This window comes from Lontra canadensis, unplaced genomic scaffold (genome assembly GCF_010015895.1).
Source record: "Lontra canadensis isolate GAN:19392208 unplaced genomic scaffold, GSC_riverotter_1.0 scaffold443, whole genome shotgun sequence".
In the NCBI taxonomy this organism is placed as follows: Eukaryota; Metazoa; Chordata; class Mammalia; order Carnivora; family Mustelidae; genus Lontra; species Lontra canadensis.
The window spans coordinates 38,087-51,119 of record NW_022631436.1 but is presented as its reverse complement, the minus strand read 5'-3'; the positions used below and the strand labels follow the sequence as shown (position 1 = coordinate 51,119).

General features: G+C 52.9%; 1 protein-coding gene across 2 annotated transcripts in view; it reads right to left on the bottom strand.

Moving 5' to 3' along the window:
• LOC116863004 (rhomboid-related protein 3) overlaps positions 1–13,033 on the bottom strand; it is a 46,267-nt gene that overhangs the window by 20,657 nt on the left and 12,577 nt on the right. Inside the window, exons 3-5 of one of the 2 annotated variants that reach the window (XM_032850475.1) lie at positions 9,853–10,011; positions 5,456–5,680; positions 1,045–1,193 (exon numbers count right to left, since the gene is read on the bottom strand). In XM_032850475.1, coding sequence (XP_032706366.1) covers positions 1,045–1,193; positions 5,456–5,680; positions 9,853–10,011 — 533 coding nt within the window. The remainder of the gene's footprint in view (positions 1–1,044; positions 1,194–5,455; positions 5,681–9,852; positions 10,012–13,033) is intronic. The other variant, XM_032850476.1, reaches the window with a different exon arrangement.

Genomic DNA, 13,033 nt, shown 5'->3' with positions numbered 1-13,033 from the left:
AGCCGGGACACGGTAGGCAAAGCATCAGCCTGCATGGATCATCCCCTCTCCCAGCTCGGAGTGGAAATATCCACCGCTAACCACTGACATCCCTCCTCACCCCAAAACCCCTCAACTGGGGCTTGACACCTGTGCTGTTTTGGAAACTTGGCAAGAGGGGAGGCTCACAGCGTGGCTCCCTCTTGGCCATTGTGGGTCTTTCTGCTAGGGAATGGGAATGATGGAGCCACAGAGACGAGAGTGATCCTCTTCCCATTTCCAACCCCAGGGACAGGTACCCCCAGAGCTTTTCCCAGGTGAACGGTGAGCCCTTTTGCTTCTCTCTGGAGAGGCTGTAGAAGACACCACAAAGGTCTGGGGACTCTGCTTTCCCACTTCAGCGCTTTTACGGTGCAAAAACAGTCTCCAGCCAAGACTGTGTTCTTCAGGGGCCTGGGACCCAGGTGGCCACCTGGCCAGACAGTAGATCCTTCTCATAGGGCCATACAGTAGATCCTTCTCATAGGCACCCATGAGAACTGACTGTATGCCAGCCCCCAAAGAGGCCACAGATATGTCAACAGAAACTACCAGTATTTCTAGAATTCCTCAAAAAGACTCTCATCAACTATGGAGACCACCTTGAGAGAAAGGCGCTCTCAAGAAATCTGTCCTTCATTTCACTTATGGAGGCACACAGGCAGAGAGAGACACACACACACACACACACATACCACACAGAGTCTGCAGACAACGGACTCGGTTGCTAACTGCACTTCCCTTTTTGCCTTGGCTGCTAGGAAGCTCAGAACAAATGTAGAACCTACATTTATGCTGCTCTCACCATGGGCTTAAACTGAGCGTCATCCATCTATTTCCCCTTTCCCAAACTCTGTCAATAAGTAACTCCTCTGTTTTGGTATTAGGTAAGTTTCAAGGAGCTACCTCAAGTGCTGAGTCCAGGAAGACAAAAATAAACGAAAACACGTGTTTGAGTCCAGGCTCTCTGCCCCTCCTACTTTCCCACAGGGACGCTGACAAGGGCAAAACAAGGCAGGCACTCACCCCGCGTGCATGAAGATGTAGGTCAGGTAGCGCCAGGCCTGCGCGCGGAGCTGCGGGTGGTAAACCAGTGAGTTCTTCAGGTATCGCGGATGGGTCACCTGCAGCACGAACTGATCCAGCGACACTCCGTTGTAGAGGAAAAAGGCAACCTGGATGAAAACACAGGATGGCGAGGGCCTGTCACTACACGAAAGGCAGCCCACCTGCCCCTCTGGCGCTAACACTCAGGATTCCTACCAGCAGTTGGCCCCTTTCCTCCTCTGAGGATGAGGGACACCCACACGGCCAGGACCCAGCCTCCCTTTCTACCACCTCTCCCCTCCACTTCTCTTTATTTTTTTTTTTAAGATTTTATTTATTTATTTGACAGAGAGCACAAGCTGGTAAAGGCAGAGGCAGAAGCAGTATTCCTGCTGAGCCCGATGTGGGGCTTGATCCCAGGACCCCAGGATCATGACCTGAGCCAATGCAGGCACTTAACTGACTGAGCCACCCAGGTGCCCCTCTGTTTGATTATTTTGTATTAAATGGTCACAACATGGTCCCATGGGCTCCGCCCACACCTCCTTGGTGCTAGCGAGGAAGGGTTCAGAGGGATTTAAACTAACTGCTGGGGGGCGCCGGGGTGGCTCAGTCAGTTGAGCATCAGACTCTTGGTTTCAGCTCAGGTCATGGTCTCATGGTATGGGATTGGGCCCCATGTCAGGCTCTGTGCTCAGCGGGGAGTCTGCCTCAGATTCTCTGTCTTTGCTCTCCCTTGCTCTCAAATAAATAAATACCTTTTAAAAAATATTTTATTTATTTATTTGACAGAGAGAGAGAGAGACAGCCAGAGAGGGAACACAAGCAGGGGGAGTGGGAGAGGGAGAAGCAGGCTTCCCGCTGAGCAGGGAACTGGACATGGGACTCAATCCCAGGACCCCGGGAACATGACCTGAGCCAAAGGCAGGTGCTCAATGACTGAGCCACCCAGGATCCCCAAATAAATAAAATCTTAAAAAAAAACCCACAAAAATCTAATTGCAGTAATAACTTATGTACCCATCTGTGGGAGGAGGAAATTCCACATAAGTAGTTTTTTTAAACTGTGGCAAAAATACACATAAGATAAAATTTGCCATCTTCATCAGTTTTAAGTGTACAGCGCAGTGGCATTCAATATATTTACACATGTTGCACAACTGTCGCTGCCACCAGCCATGGGAGTCTCCTCATCTTATAAAACTGAAATTCTGTCTCCGTTACACGCCAACTCCCCACTCCCCTTTCCCCCAGCCCTGGCAACCGCCATTCTCCTTCCTATCTCTATGAACTTGACTCCCCTGGGCACCCCATCTAAAAGGACGCATCCAGGAGCCGTCTTTTCATGGCTGGCTTACTCCATTTAGCATCATGTCTTCAAGGTCCACTCCTGTTACAGCATGTGTCCGAATTCCTTCCTTTTTTAAGGCTGAATAGTATCCCACTGGATTCCATTCCACAGTCTGTCACCCATTTATCCATTCATTCGACATCTGGGTTGCTTCCACATTTTAGCTATTACAAATAATGCTGCCATGGACATGGGCATACCAGTATCTCTCTGTGTCCCTGCTTTTGATTTTTTTGGGGGTATCTACCCAGAAGGGAAGTTGATGGCTCACATAATGGTTCTGTGTAATTTTCTGAGGAACCTCCACACTGTTTCCAGTAATGGCTGCACCATTTTGCATTCCCACCCACAGTGCCCCAGGGTTCCCGTCTCTCTGCCTCGTCACCAACGCTCCACATGAACTGATTCGGCAGGTGACTGAGGCATCCTTGTTTACCCCTATAAGTGTATTTATTTCTTTTCTAAAATGCATCATTTGGGAGCACCTCAGTGGCTCAGTCACTTAAGCAGCCAACTCTTGATTTCAGCTCCGGTCATGGTCTCAGGGTCGTGAGATCGAGGCCGGCATTGGGCTCTGCGCTCAGTCTGGAGTCTGCTTGGGGTTCTCTCTTTCTCCCCCTCTGCCTCTTCCCCTATTCTCTCTCTCCCAACCAAATAAATAAAATCTTAAAAAATAAAAATAAATCTGAGAAACAAACTGAGGGTTTTGGAGGGGAGGGGTGTGGGGGGGGGTTGGGTGAGCCTGGTGGTGGGTATTAAGGAGCGCACGTATTGCATGGAGCACTGGGTGTGATGCATAAACAATGAATTTTGGAACACTGAGGAAAAAAATAAAATTTAATTTAAAATAAATAAATAAACAAAATAAAAATTTAAAAATAACTTGCATCATTCAGGGGGGCCTGTCTCAGTTGGAAGAACACATGACTCTTGATGTCAAGGCTGTGAGTTCGAGCCCTGTGTCAGGTGTAGAGATTACTTAAATAAACTTTTTAAAAAATAATACAATAGGGGCGCCTGGGTGGCTCAGTCATTAAGCATCTGCCTTCGCCTCGGGTCATGGATCTGGGGTCCTGGGATGGAGCCCTGCATCGGGCTCCCTGCTCAGTGGAAAGCCTGCTTCTCCCTCTCCCACTCCCCGCTTGTGTTCCCTCTGTCAAATAAATACATAAAATCGGAAAAAAAAAAACAAACAAAAGTAGTAAAATAAGACAAAATGCATCATCCATGTCCCTGTGTTCCTCCTCACAGGGTCTGCATGCTCCTCTAAAGCCGTCTCAGGTATTAATGTGGGCTGTGGGAGTGAAGTCTTCTCCAGCAACGCATGGGGTTTTTCACTCCTATAGTCAACGGACCCAGATTCCTGTTTCTTTAAGACTCAGGTCTGCTGATACATTTTTCGTTCTCTCCTGTATTGCCAGGTTGTCAGCAGGTTATTAACCAGGTTCTTACTCCCTGCTGCTGGCTAGTCGTGAGCCCCTTCTAGTAACTTCCTACTGTGTCCCTTCCAGCCTCTGTTATGGAACCAGAAAACCAAGTTCCTAGAACTGCATGTAAAACAAAAGCGTTGGGCTTTAGTACAAGTACTTGGAAATAGTTATTTCCATATTATCTTCCAGATGGGTGGTTTGAATTTACATGGCTGAAATTTCTGGAAATTTGAAACCAATCTGGACACTCAATCTGGCCTCTCTGGATGACCTTGAATAAGTTATTTGAAATCTCTGGTCCTTGGTCTCCTCATCTGGAAACAGGGATGCCAACGCCTACCCTTCCAGGGTGGTTGTGAGGTTTGAATGGGGTAAAGCACACGGAGAGCCAGCCGGGGGTGCCCCTCACATACGCAGCAAATGAAGCTATAATTAGTGTGGGGTTTGGGCCCCCCAGCAGGACTCCCCTGGGTTCTCCAGGGGAACCGCTCTGTCCATCTTTCACAATGCGGGTGGCCTGGCAGCAAATGCAGCTCCCGAGGCAGCTCATTATTATTGGTCCTCAAATAGAACTTAATAAATAGACCAACACAGAAAGCATTTGGAGAACGATTCCAAGAATATCTCAGAAAAATCGCATCTTCAACATGGACTCCAGTGAAGCCATAACAACAAACGGAGGCGCGCGGGGATACAGACCAACTAGTCTGATTTAGGAAAAAAGAAGGAGGATGCCACGGGGCTTAAGGATCCGCATTCGGCATCGACTTTACAAGAACATATGCGTTGGGGGGGTGGTAATTAAGCCCATGGCTCTGGAAGAGAAACCCTTGCAGGCTACAGCACGCCGTTCAGGACCTGGGGCTGGGGAACCACAGGGTTCTAGGCTGAACAGCCAAGAAGAATTCAGTTTCTCACACTTGGGCACTGATTCAGAAAGTCCTCTGTTCAGATTCTGCTGCATAAGCAGAAGACATTTAGAATAACAATAGGTATAGATGATTCCCTGAGGGGAGAATGTTCTTTCAAAATATGTGAAGCCCACATCTACCTGTTCCTAAACAACCCCTCCCATGTGCATTTGTAATGTTTTTGGGTTCCGAAGGCACCACCAGCCACTCTGGCTCAAGACAGAGGAGTCCTATGGGAGAAGGGCACGTCTGGTCACCCCTACTTTACAGCTGGGAGATGGAGTCCCGGGGGAGCAAAGAACTTGGCTGCGTTACCCACTCAGGGAGGAACTAACATAACTTGGTTTTTAAGGACTTAGCCTGGCTAACTACCCCCAATTCAACAAACTTATTACACAGCCTGTGTTGCCTCGCTTAAGGTAGAGGTGGAAATATGGGGGTTTTGCTGTGGGGAGGCTCGCTTGGTAATAATCTTCGGGATGTCCTTGTGGTCCAAGGCTTGGAGCCCACACTTGCAGGCACTGTCATGGGGCCTGGCTGACTATGGATCCTCAGCCACTGGGAGAAGATGCCGCCCTTCCCCCCCCCCCCCCCCCCCCCCGTCTCCAAGAGCCTCCTGCCCCCCCTCCCGCCCCCCACTTCAGGCCAAGGCTGAGCAGCGCCCTCCCCCCTCCCACCTCCCCCGTCCAAGTCCTTGCCTCCAGCAATGTGACGGTGATCATGAACCAGGGCGGGGGGCAGCAGGTGTAACTGTCGTAGTACCACTTCCGGTCTATCTCCCGGGGCAGGGTCTCGTAGGCCACGTGGCGGATCAGCCGCTGGGAGAGGTTCAGCCCCTTCTCCTCCAGGAGAGCTTTGCTGCAGAGCCTGCGGTTCCCCTGCAGAATGGCCTGGCGGAAGCTGTTGGACCGCTTGTTGCTCATCTGTGCGGGACACACGGTGGGGCAAAGGGTCAGAATGGAGGTCTCAGCGGAGCCCTGAGCCACTTCCTTGGCCAGCACATTCCTTGGGCCTACTAGGCCTCATCCTGCCTTCCCCCGTCTTCTGTAACAGCAAGAAACAGTATTCACCGAGCTCTTCTACGGCCGAGATGGTTCTAAGCTCTTCCCGTGTGCTGGGCTCACTGGAGAGTCTTAACTAGCCTACCTGTTAGACGAGGACTAGGAATAACCCCATTCTACGAAATCACGGAGTTTTAAGAATCCACCGCATTCAAACCCAGTAAGGCTCCAGAACCTATAGTCATGTTCGACGTTCCTTCTCTCCACGCACCTATCCATCAGCGTCCATCACAACTTATGGGGCAACGACTAAGTGTCAGCACGTTGTCAGACACAAGGGATGCACCCTCAAGACAAGTAAGCAAGCAGCAATCATGGTTCCCAGTGAAGGCTGCTGAGGGAGCAAGCAGGCGGAAGCCCAGCAGGGTCCTGTGGTGGTGATCAGGGAGGGCTTCCTGGAGGAGGTGGTAACTGAGTGAGAACGGAAGGACATCCTCCCTTGGGAAGAGGTGAGCAGACCTTGGTTAGATGGGCGAGTTTGTAGAGAGGTCTCTAGAACTAGATCCCAAAGCTGTGCTTGTGGGAGGCCATCACTCCCGAGGGCCTTTTAAGGGGCCTGTAATGCCTGGCAAGTGTGGGAACTGGTTCTAGAACCTTGTCTGTGGACCGGTCCTACCCCCAACAGCCTAAAGCTGCCATGATGAATCCGCACTGGAGTCCTGGATGCCTCACTCTGTGGCCATCCTAACTCCCAGAGACCAAGTGGCCAGTCCTGCTGCCTTCCAGCCTCCCAGGACCTCTGTCGCCTCACACCTGCCCTCTACGACCATGCTCTAGACCCTTCTTATGGGGAGACAGAGCTCTCCCAGCCCCAGAGCCACAGGGCTGCCTGGGGAGCTAAGGTGGAGACTATCAACATAATCCTGGGGCTGTGGCCTTAGCAGGGGACATTTGGCTAAACCTAATGACAGAAGCCCAGAGAGGGCTGGCCGGATGAACTAGGCCAGACCAAGGCACAGGGGTATGAAGCTGTATTGGGAGGGAGTCACTAGAGAGGGCCTGTGTTCAGAGCAGGCCAGCTGGAATCAGCCTCTGTCTTCAGGCCCCTTTCTTTTTTCCTCGTTTCTATAGTCTTTCACCTTCAAAATCTGGCTAAAGGCTCGGCCCCTCCAGTAGGCCTTCCCAGATGAACCCCTTCCATTGATCCCTACTCATCCTCTCCATGCCTACAAAGCTCGGATCTGGTTCTTGGTGGTGCAGAAGGCGTTCTAGAAACACTGGCAGGCCTTGGGCCTCCATGTTCACTCACTGCAAGCTCAAGACAGGATCACGTTGTCAAAGTTATCTTTTCCCTTTTTTACAAATTTTTTAAAATTTATTTTTAGAAATTTTTAAATTTATTTTTAGAGAAAGAGAGTGCACAGGGAGGAGGGACAAAGGGGGAGAGAGAGAGAGAGAATCCTAAGCAGGTTCCTTGTTCAGGGCGGAGCCCGACACGGGGCTCAAACTCATGACCTGAGATCATGACCTGAGCTGAAATCAAGAGGCAGACACTTAGTCGACTGAGCCGCTCAGGCACCCCTGTCAACCTGTTTGGCGGCCACTCTTACCATCCTCTCTACCAGTCCCAGAATAAGCACAGCCTACTCACAACACAGCTCTGGCCACACCCTGAAGACTGACGCCAGGGGTGGGCTTGCCACGAGGACAGGGAAGCAATGTGCACGCGGACACCCACCATTCGCCTGCAGCCTGATGTGCCTAGAACTGAGCTGAGTCTCGGGCCTCCTGGGGCTTACAAGGAGAGGCAAATGCTAGTTATTTGGTGCATAACACTATCCTCACATTATAAAGATGGGGACTAGGGGCACCTAGCTGGCTCAGTCAGAAGAGCATGCAACTCTTGATCTTGGGGTCATGAGTTCGAGCCCCACACTGGGCACAAAGATTACTTAAGTAAATAAACTTTAAAAAAATAATAAATACAAAATAAAGATAGGGACTAAAGTTTGGAGAAGGTGAGCAACTTTCTCAAGGACCCAAAGAGTCAGGCTTCAATTCCAGATACATCTGATTCCAGAGCCCATGACAGCCTGAAGGATACTCTTGTGCCATGAGATAAGGGAATCTTCTCTTGCAGGTGGATGCACCCATTATAGGCTTTGGTGAAAAAAGCCCAGGCCAGATTTCAGACCCCATTCATCTTACTGGCATGCTTCCTTGCACAGTACACAACCTACACACCTATACATGACAACCTTGGCCACCCAGCTATAATACAATGTGGTCTGTGCTCTAAGAGAGGCCTGGGCAAAGCACTGTGGGAGTTCAGGATAAGGCTGGTTCATTGGGCCTGGGTTGGGTTGGGGAAGGGCTCACAAAGGATGCAGGGGAGTTCACCTGGGGGAAGAACTTTAGAGATAACAAAATCTTTCAAATACTCCATGTTATTTAATCCTTGGGACAACTCTGAAGAGGGATTCCTTTGGCTTCATTTTACAAATGAGAAAACCCTCAGGAGATCTTTCTCTGTGAAAGACAAAGGTAGAGGGACTCAGGTCTACCTGACTCCAGCCCCTAGGCACTCTGCCTTCCTGAGAGCTTCCCTCCTGGAGGGCTCCTTCTTAGACCTAGTCTGCAGGACAGCCCTCCTCACGTGAATCCAGGCTCTGGCTTGCTGCTCCAGCTTACAACATGAATACAGACATTCTGAGAGGAAAAAGCCATTCACTGGTGGAGTTCACACAGGAGACCCCATGGACCCGCAGCTAGACAGAAGTATCTCACTGGCCCAGCAAAGCCCTCATTCTGCCCTGAGCCTGAGCCGGGCAGGCCCAGGGCATGCTGGGCTATGGATGAGCTGATGCAGGCTCAAACCTGTGACCTGGTCTTTGGTGGCACTGCTGGGCTCCAAGTCACAGGGCTCACTTCCACTGCCCCTCCTCCCATGAACCCTGACTGTCCCCACTCCCCCATTTAGCTCAGCTCTGTCCCCCTACCTTCCAGGAGGTCTGCTCTCTGGGTCCACTCTGAACAGCAGATTTCTTCACCCCTAAAAGTGCTACAGCCGCTCCCTGAAATCATGCTAACCTCTGGGCAAAGGCAGGCTTCCCTCAAGAGGCAATGAGAACCGTTCCAAAGCCTGGACACCCAGATCAGAGAGCTCACTTGGCACTTGGCCGCCCCCATTACCAGTCTCTTTGAATTCCAGGAGCCTGGGGAACCTCACACAGATCATTTTATTCTTGCTCCTCCATGAGTGACAAGAAAAGGAGTGACTATCTCTGCTTCGCTACCAGGGAAACCGAGGGGAATCGTCTGGCCTTGAATTCATCCTGCTGGATCATTTAGCTTCTACTCATGTCCCATGCATCCCTGGTGGGATGCTTCCTGCTGAACCCCACCGAACCCCACCCCAACCCCTCCACAGTGGCCCCCATGACAGCACAGTAGTAACCCCCGGTGAGGAGGAAATCCCTGCTCCAAGACCCTGGACCCCTGGGCAGGGTTCACAGGCCTCCTGTCTTCAGCCCCTCGGACCACCCAGGACATCAGCCAGCAGGTCTGAGGAGCTCTTCACCCATGTCCCCAGTGCTCCCAGCATCCACTCCCCAGCTCCCCTCCTTCCCACCTCCTACTCCCAGCCTTCCCTCTCTGGGGAACTGACCCCACCCCCGGCTCCACGGAAGGGAACTGATGGGCCTGAGTCAATCAACACATCCCACCAGACCCAAATTAACCCAAGGGGAGGGAGGAAATCCCAAGCTTTGTGTGGGGACTACCACAGAGGAGACCCAATCTCTTCCCCAGCATGGTGAGGCCCAAGGTTGTAAGGGCTGGAACAGCTGCAGCCACTTTGCTGCCACATGGGGGAGTCTGGAGGTGGCGGGGCTTTGGGTACATGCTGACACTGCCGAAGGCAGAACCAAGAGACACAGAGAAACTAGCTCCTTGGTGATGCCCTTTCACCTTCTGAAGCCTGGACATTTTCAACACTGCGCACCAACAGATCCCATTAATTCTGTAAAAAGGTCTTCTTAGCCATAACCCCCGAAGAGGCCCCTTCCCAGCGGTGAAGGCCCCAGGGTGCTCACCAGGTTGACAAAATCCTGGTAGCAGATCTGCCCATCTGCATGGCTGTCGGCGAGAGCCAGGAGCACCTCCCTTTTGTGCGGGTCGAGCTTGGAGCTGTGGCTCTCCAGGAGGCTCCGGAACTTGCCTGTGCTGATGTAGCCTGTGTTCCCAGGGTCAAACTGAGGGAGAAGCACAGACAGCAGCGGGGTCAGTGGGGCCCTGCAGGTGTCCCGTCTCCATCACCACACATTGGCTCCTGTCCCCAGCCCTTCTGCCAACAGAGGCCTAGGCCGAGTCTGCGATGTGTCCAAGGCCCCCATGGGAGAACCCGCATAGGGCATGGACAACCACTTAAAGACCCAGAAGGCCCTGCAGCCCTTTGGGATCACCCAAGCTAACCACCTTGTGCCTAGATAGGGAAACTGAGCCTCAGAGAGGTTAAGCTCTCTCCTGTTGACCCCTAGTCCTAACCCTGGACAAGAGGAAGAGCAGGAAGGAAAAGGCAGTGAGGGGAGGAAGATGAGGAACTGCCAGGGCGCGGCCCAGAGGAGCCCAGTGGGGGTTGCTGAGGCCCCGGGGCTCCAGGGATCAGGGGCCCAGCCTTGCAAATCTGGCCACGCATGGCTGCTGGCACCTCTCACACGCACACTCGCATGTACCCACAGCCATGCACACGGGCCTGGGTGGGGCTCCCCAGAAACACTGTGCAGCTTTGCATATCTGCGTCCCTCTGCCCAGGGCCCCCTTGCCAACCTCGTCTCCCGGGGAGACTCTGACTCACCCTGTCCAGCAACTCTGTACAGTCTTGGGACTCCCCAGGACAGAGGCTGCCCTGGCTGCTCCCCGCTGTGCGTCGGGCAGACCTCTGGCCACCAGCCTGCCCAGCCCTCTGATCTCCTACTTGGGACTCCTCCCTGGGCTGCCGAGTCTCGGGTGCCAGTGGCATGGTGGACCCCAGGATTTAGCAGGAGCCTGGCATGACTGGCATTCTGTAAACCTTTCCTGGGCAGATAGATACATGGTGGGTACTGGGACCAACAGAAGGATACCAATCTTCCAGTGAAAGTACCATCGGTTCACGTAGAAAAGGATCTCATTCCTCTCTCCCAGAGACGCTCCCAGACTTCCCGTACCTCTTCCGCAGCCCCTTCTTCCACACAGAGCTCCCCCAACCCAGGATCTGCCCTGCCGCCAGCACACACCCTGCTAGAAAGTGATGAGAACCATCTCTCGCCAATGTCGGCAGCTGTCCCGTTCACCATGTGCCTCCCTACACGAAGGTGCCAAGCCCACAGACACCTTGGTGGGCGGCTGAGGTTTGAAAAGGCCAACAGAGGCCATGGATGTCCTTGTGGCCAGGACAGGGGGGACCCAGATGAGCAAGCCCACATTCCCCCCCTTTTCTAGAGAAGGTCAATGGAGACTATTTTAGGAAGGCTGATTCAGTGTGTAGACAACCCAAGAGAAATAGCCAAGAGTCACAAGTCTTGGGCTGTTTAAATTCTTCCCAGAACTCAAGGAGGGAAGCCATCCCAAAAGAGGCTTATTTAAAAACATGTGTCCCCAACCTCCATTCTAAATACCAGGTTCCAGGGATGACACCCATTTGATTCATATCACTGAGTACTTCAGGAAACTCAGCAACTCCCTGCACCATAAAGATCTTTAAGAATAAAAATTTGCTGGGGGCGCCTGGGTGGCTCTGTCATTAGCATCTGCCTTCGGCTCAGGTCATGGTCCCCGGATCCTGGGATCGAGCCCCGCATGGGGCTCCCTTTTCAGCGGGGAGCCTGCTTCTCCCTCTCCCACTCCCTGTGCTTGCGTTCCCTCTCTTGCTGTGTCTCTCTCTGTCAATAAATAAATAAAATCTTAAAAAAAAAAAAAAGGAATAAAAATTTGCTATTTTCATGGGGCCAAACACCTTTCTAAGCACTTTATGTCTGTAATTTCTTTGACCCCCGACAACAACTTCATGAGGCAGGTCCTGTTACTAGCCCCATATTATAGTTGGGGAAATCGAGGACAGGGAAAGGAGCACTGAGAGGTTAGGGGACGTGCCTGGAAAGCAGCATTCTGCATCGTGGTGGCTTAGACCTGGGGGGTCACTGACCTTCAGCCTCCAGGGGCTGCTCTAGGGCTCTGGAGTAAAAGTGAAGGATCAAAGAGAGGAGAGGAGGGAGAGGAGGGGACTCGAGGAGTCTCATGGTCCACACCACACAGACTTTGAAAGCAAGAAAAGAGCTGCACATGGCAACAGTTCTGACATGCCCTCCCTGCCCAACCTCCCCCCGCCCATTGCTCAGATAGGAAAGTGAGGCCTGGATGGGAAAGTGGCAATGACAGCCAGTGAGGGTCTGTTTCTGGTACCTGGGACCCCTTGTACCCCCACAGGCTGACACAGGCCCCCTGACTTACTGGCCTGGCCTCACGTGGCCCCTTGTGCTAAGTGGGCTGAGGTTGGGGGTGAGCATAGGGGGTGGAGAAGCAGTGCCGAGTCCTGGGAAAATCCAGTCTTCCTCTGTGCCACCCCACCATGAGCACTGCAGTGGGGGGGGGGTGATAGGCCCACAGTGTAGAGTCTCTCCTGACCGGCTCTGGGGGAGAAAGCCCAATGGCCTCTCATTCAAGAGCTGGGACACCAATCCCCTCCGTGGGGCTGCCTCAGAGGCTCGGGAGGGCAGCAGGGTGGAGGACTGGGATCAGGCAAGGGCCCCTCGCCCTTGTTCCAGCTCCAGACAAAGAACCACCTGCTCCCCTGCTCTCCCTCCCCCACTCCAGGGCTCCCTGCTGTTGTCCTAGTGACAGGGGCTGCCCTGTGGCTCCAGGAGCCGCCCCCTCCCCCCCACCAGACCTGCCCCCAGCACATTACAGGCTCCAGACTACGCAGAATGAGCTGGAAACAGGCCGAGTCTCCCTTCTCTGCCAAAACTCTACCTTTCGTGCCAGAGCCAGACAGGCCAGACAATGGGGGTCATCACTACCCTAATAATGAGGCCTCGGGGATAACAGAGGGTGCCTAGTGGGGAGGGAGAGCCAGGAAAGGGGCTGGCTTGGCACAGGATGCCTTCTACACCCCCCTCAGAGCCCACCACCTGGGAAGAAGAGGGCCAGAGCAGAGGCCGACCATGGGCACGGTGGTGGGGGTGGGGTGTGGGGGGGCAGAGGGAGGGAGACCCAGGGAGAGAGAATCAGAGAGAGGAC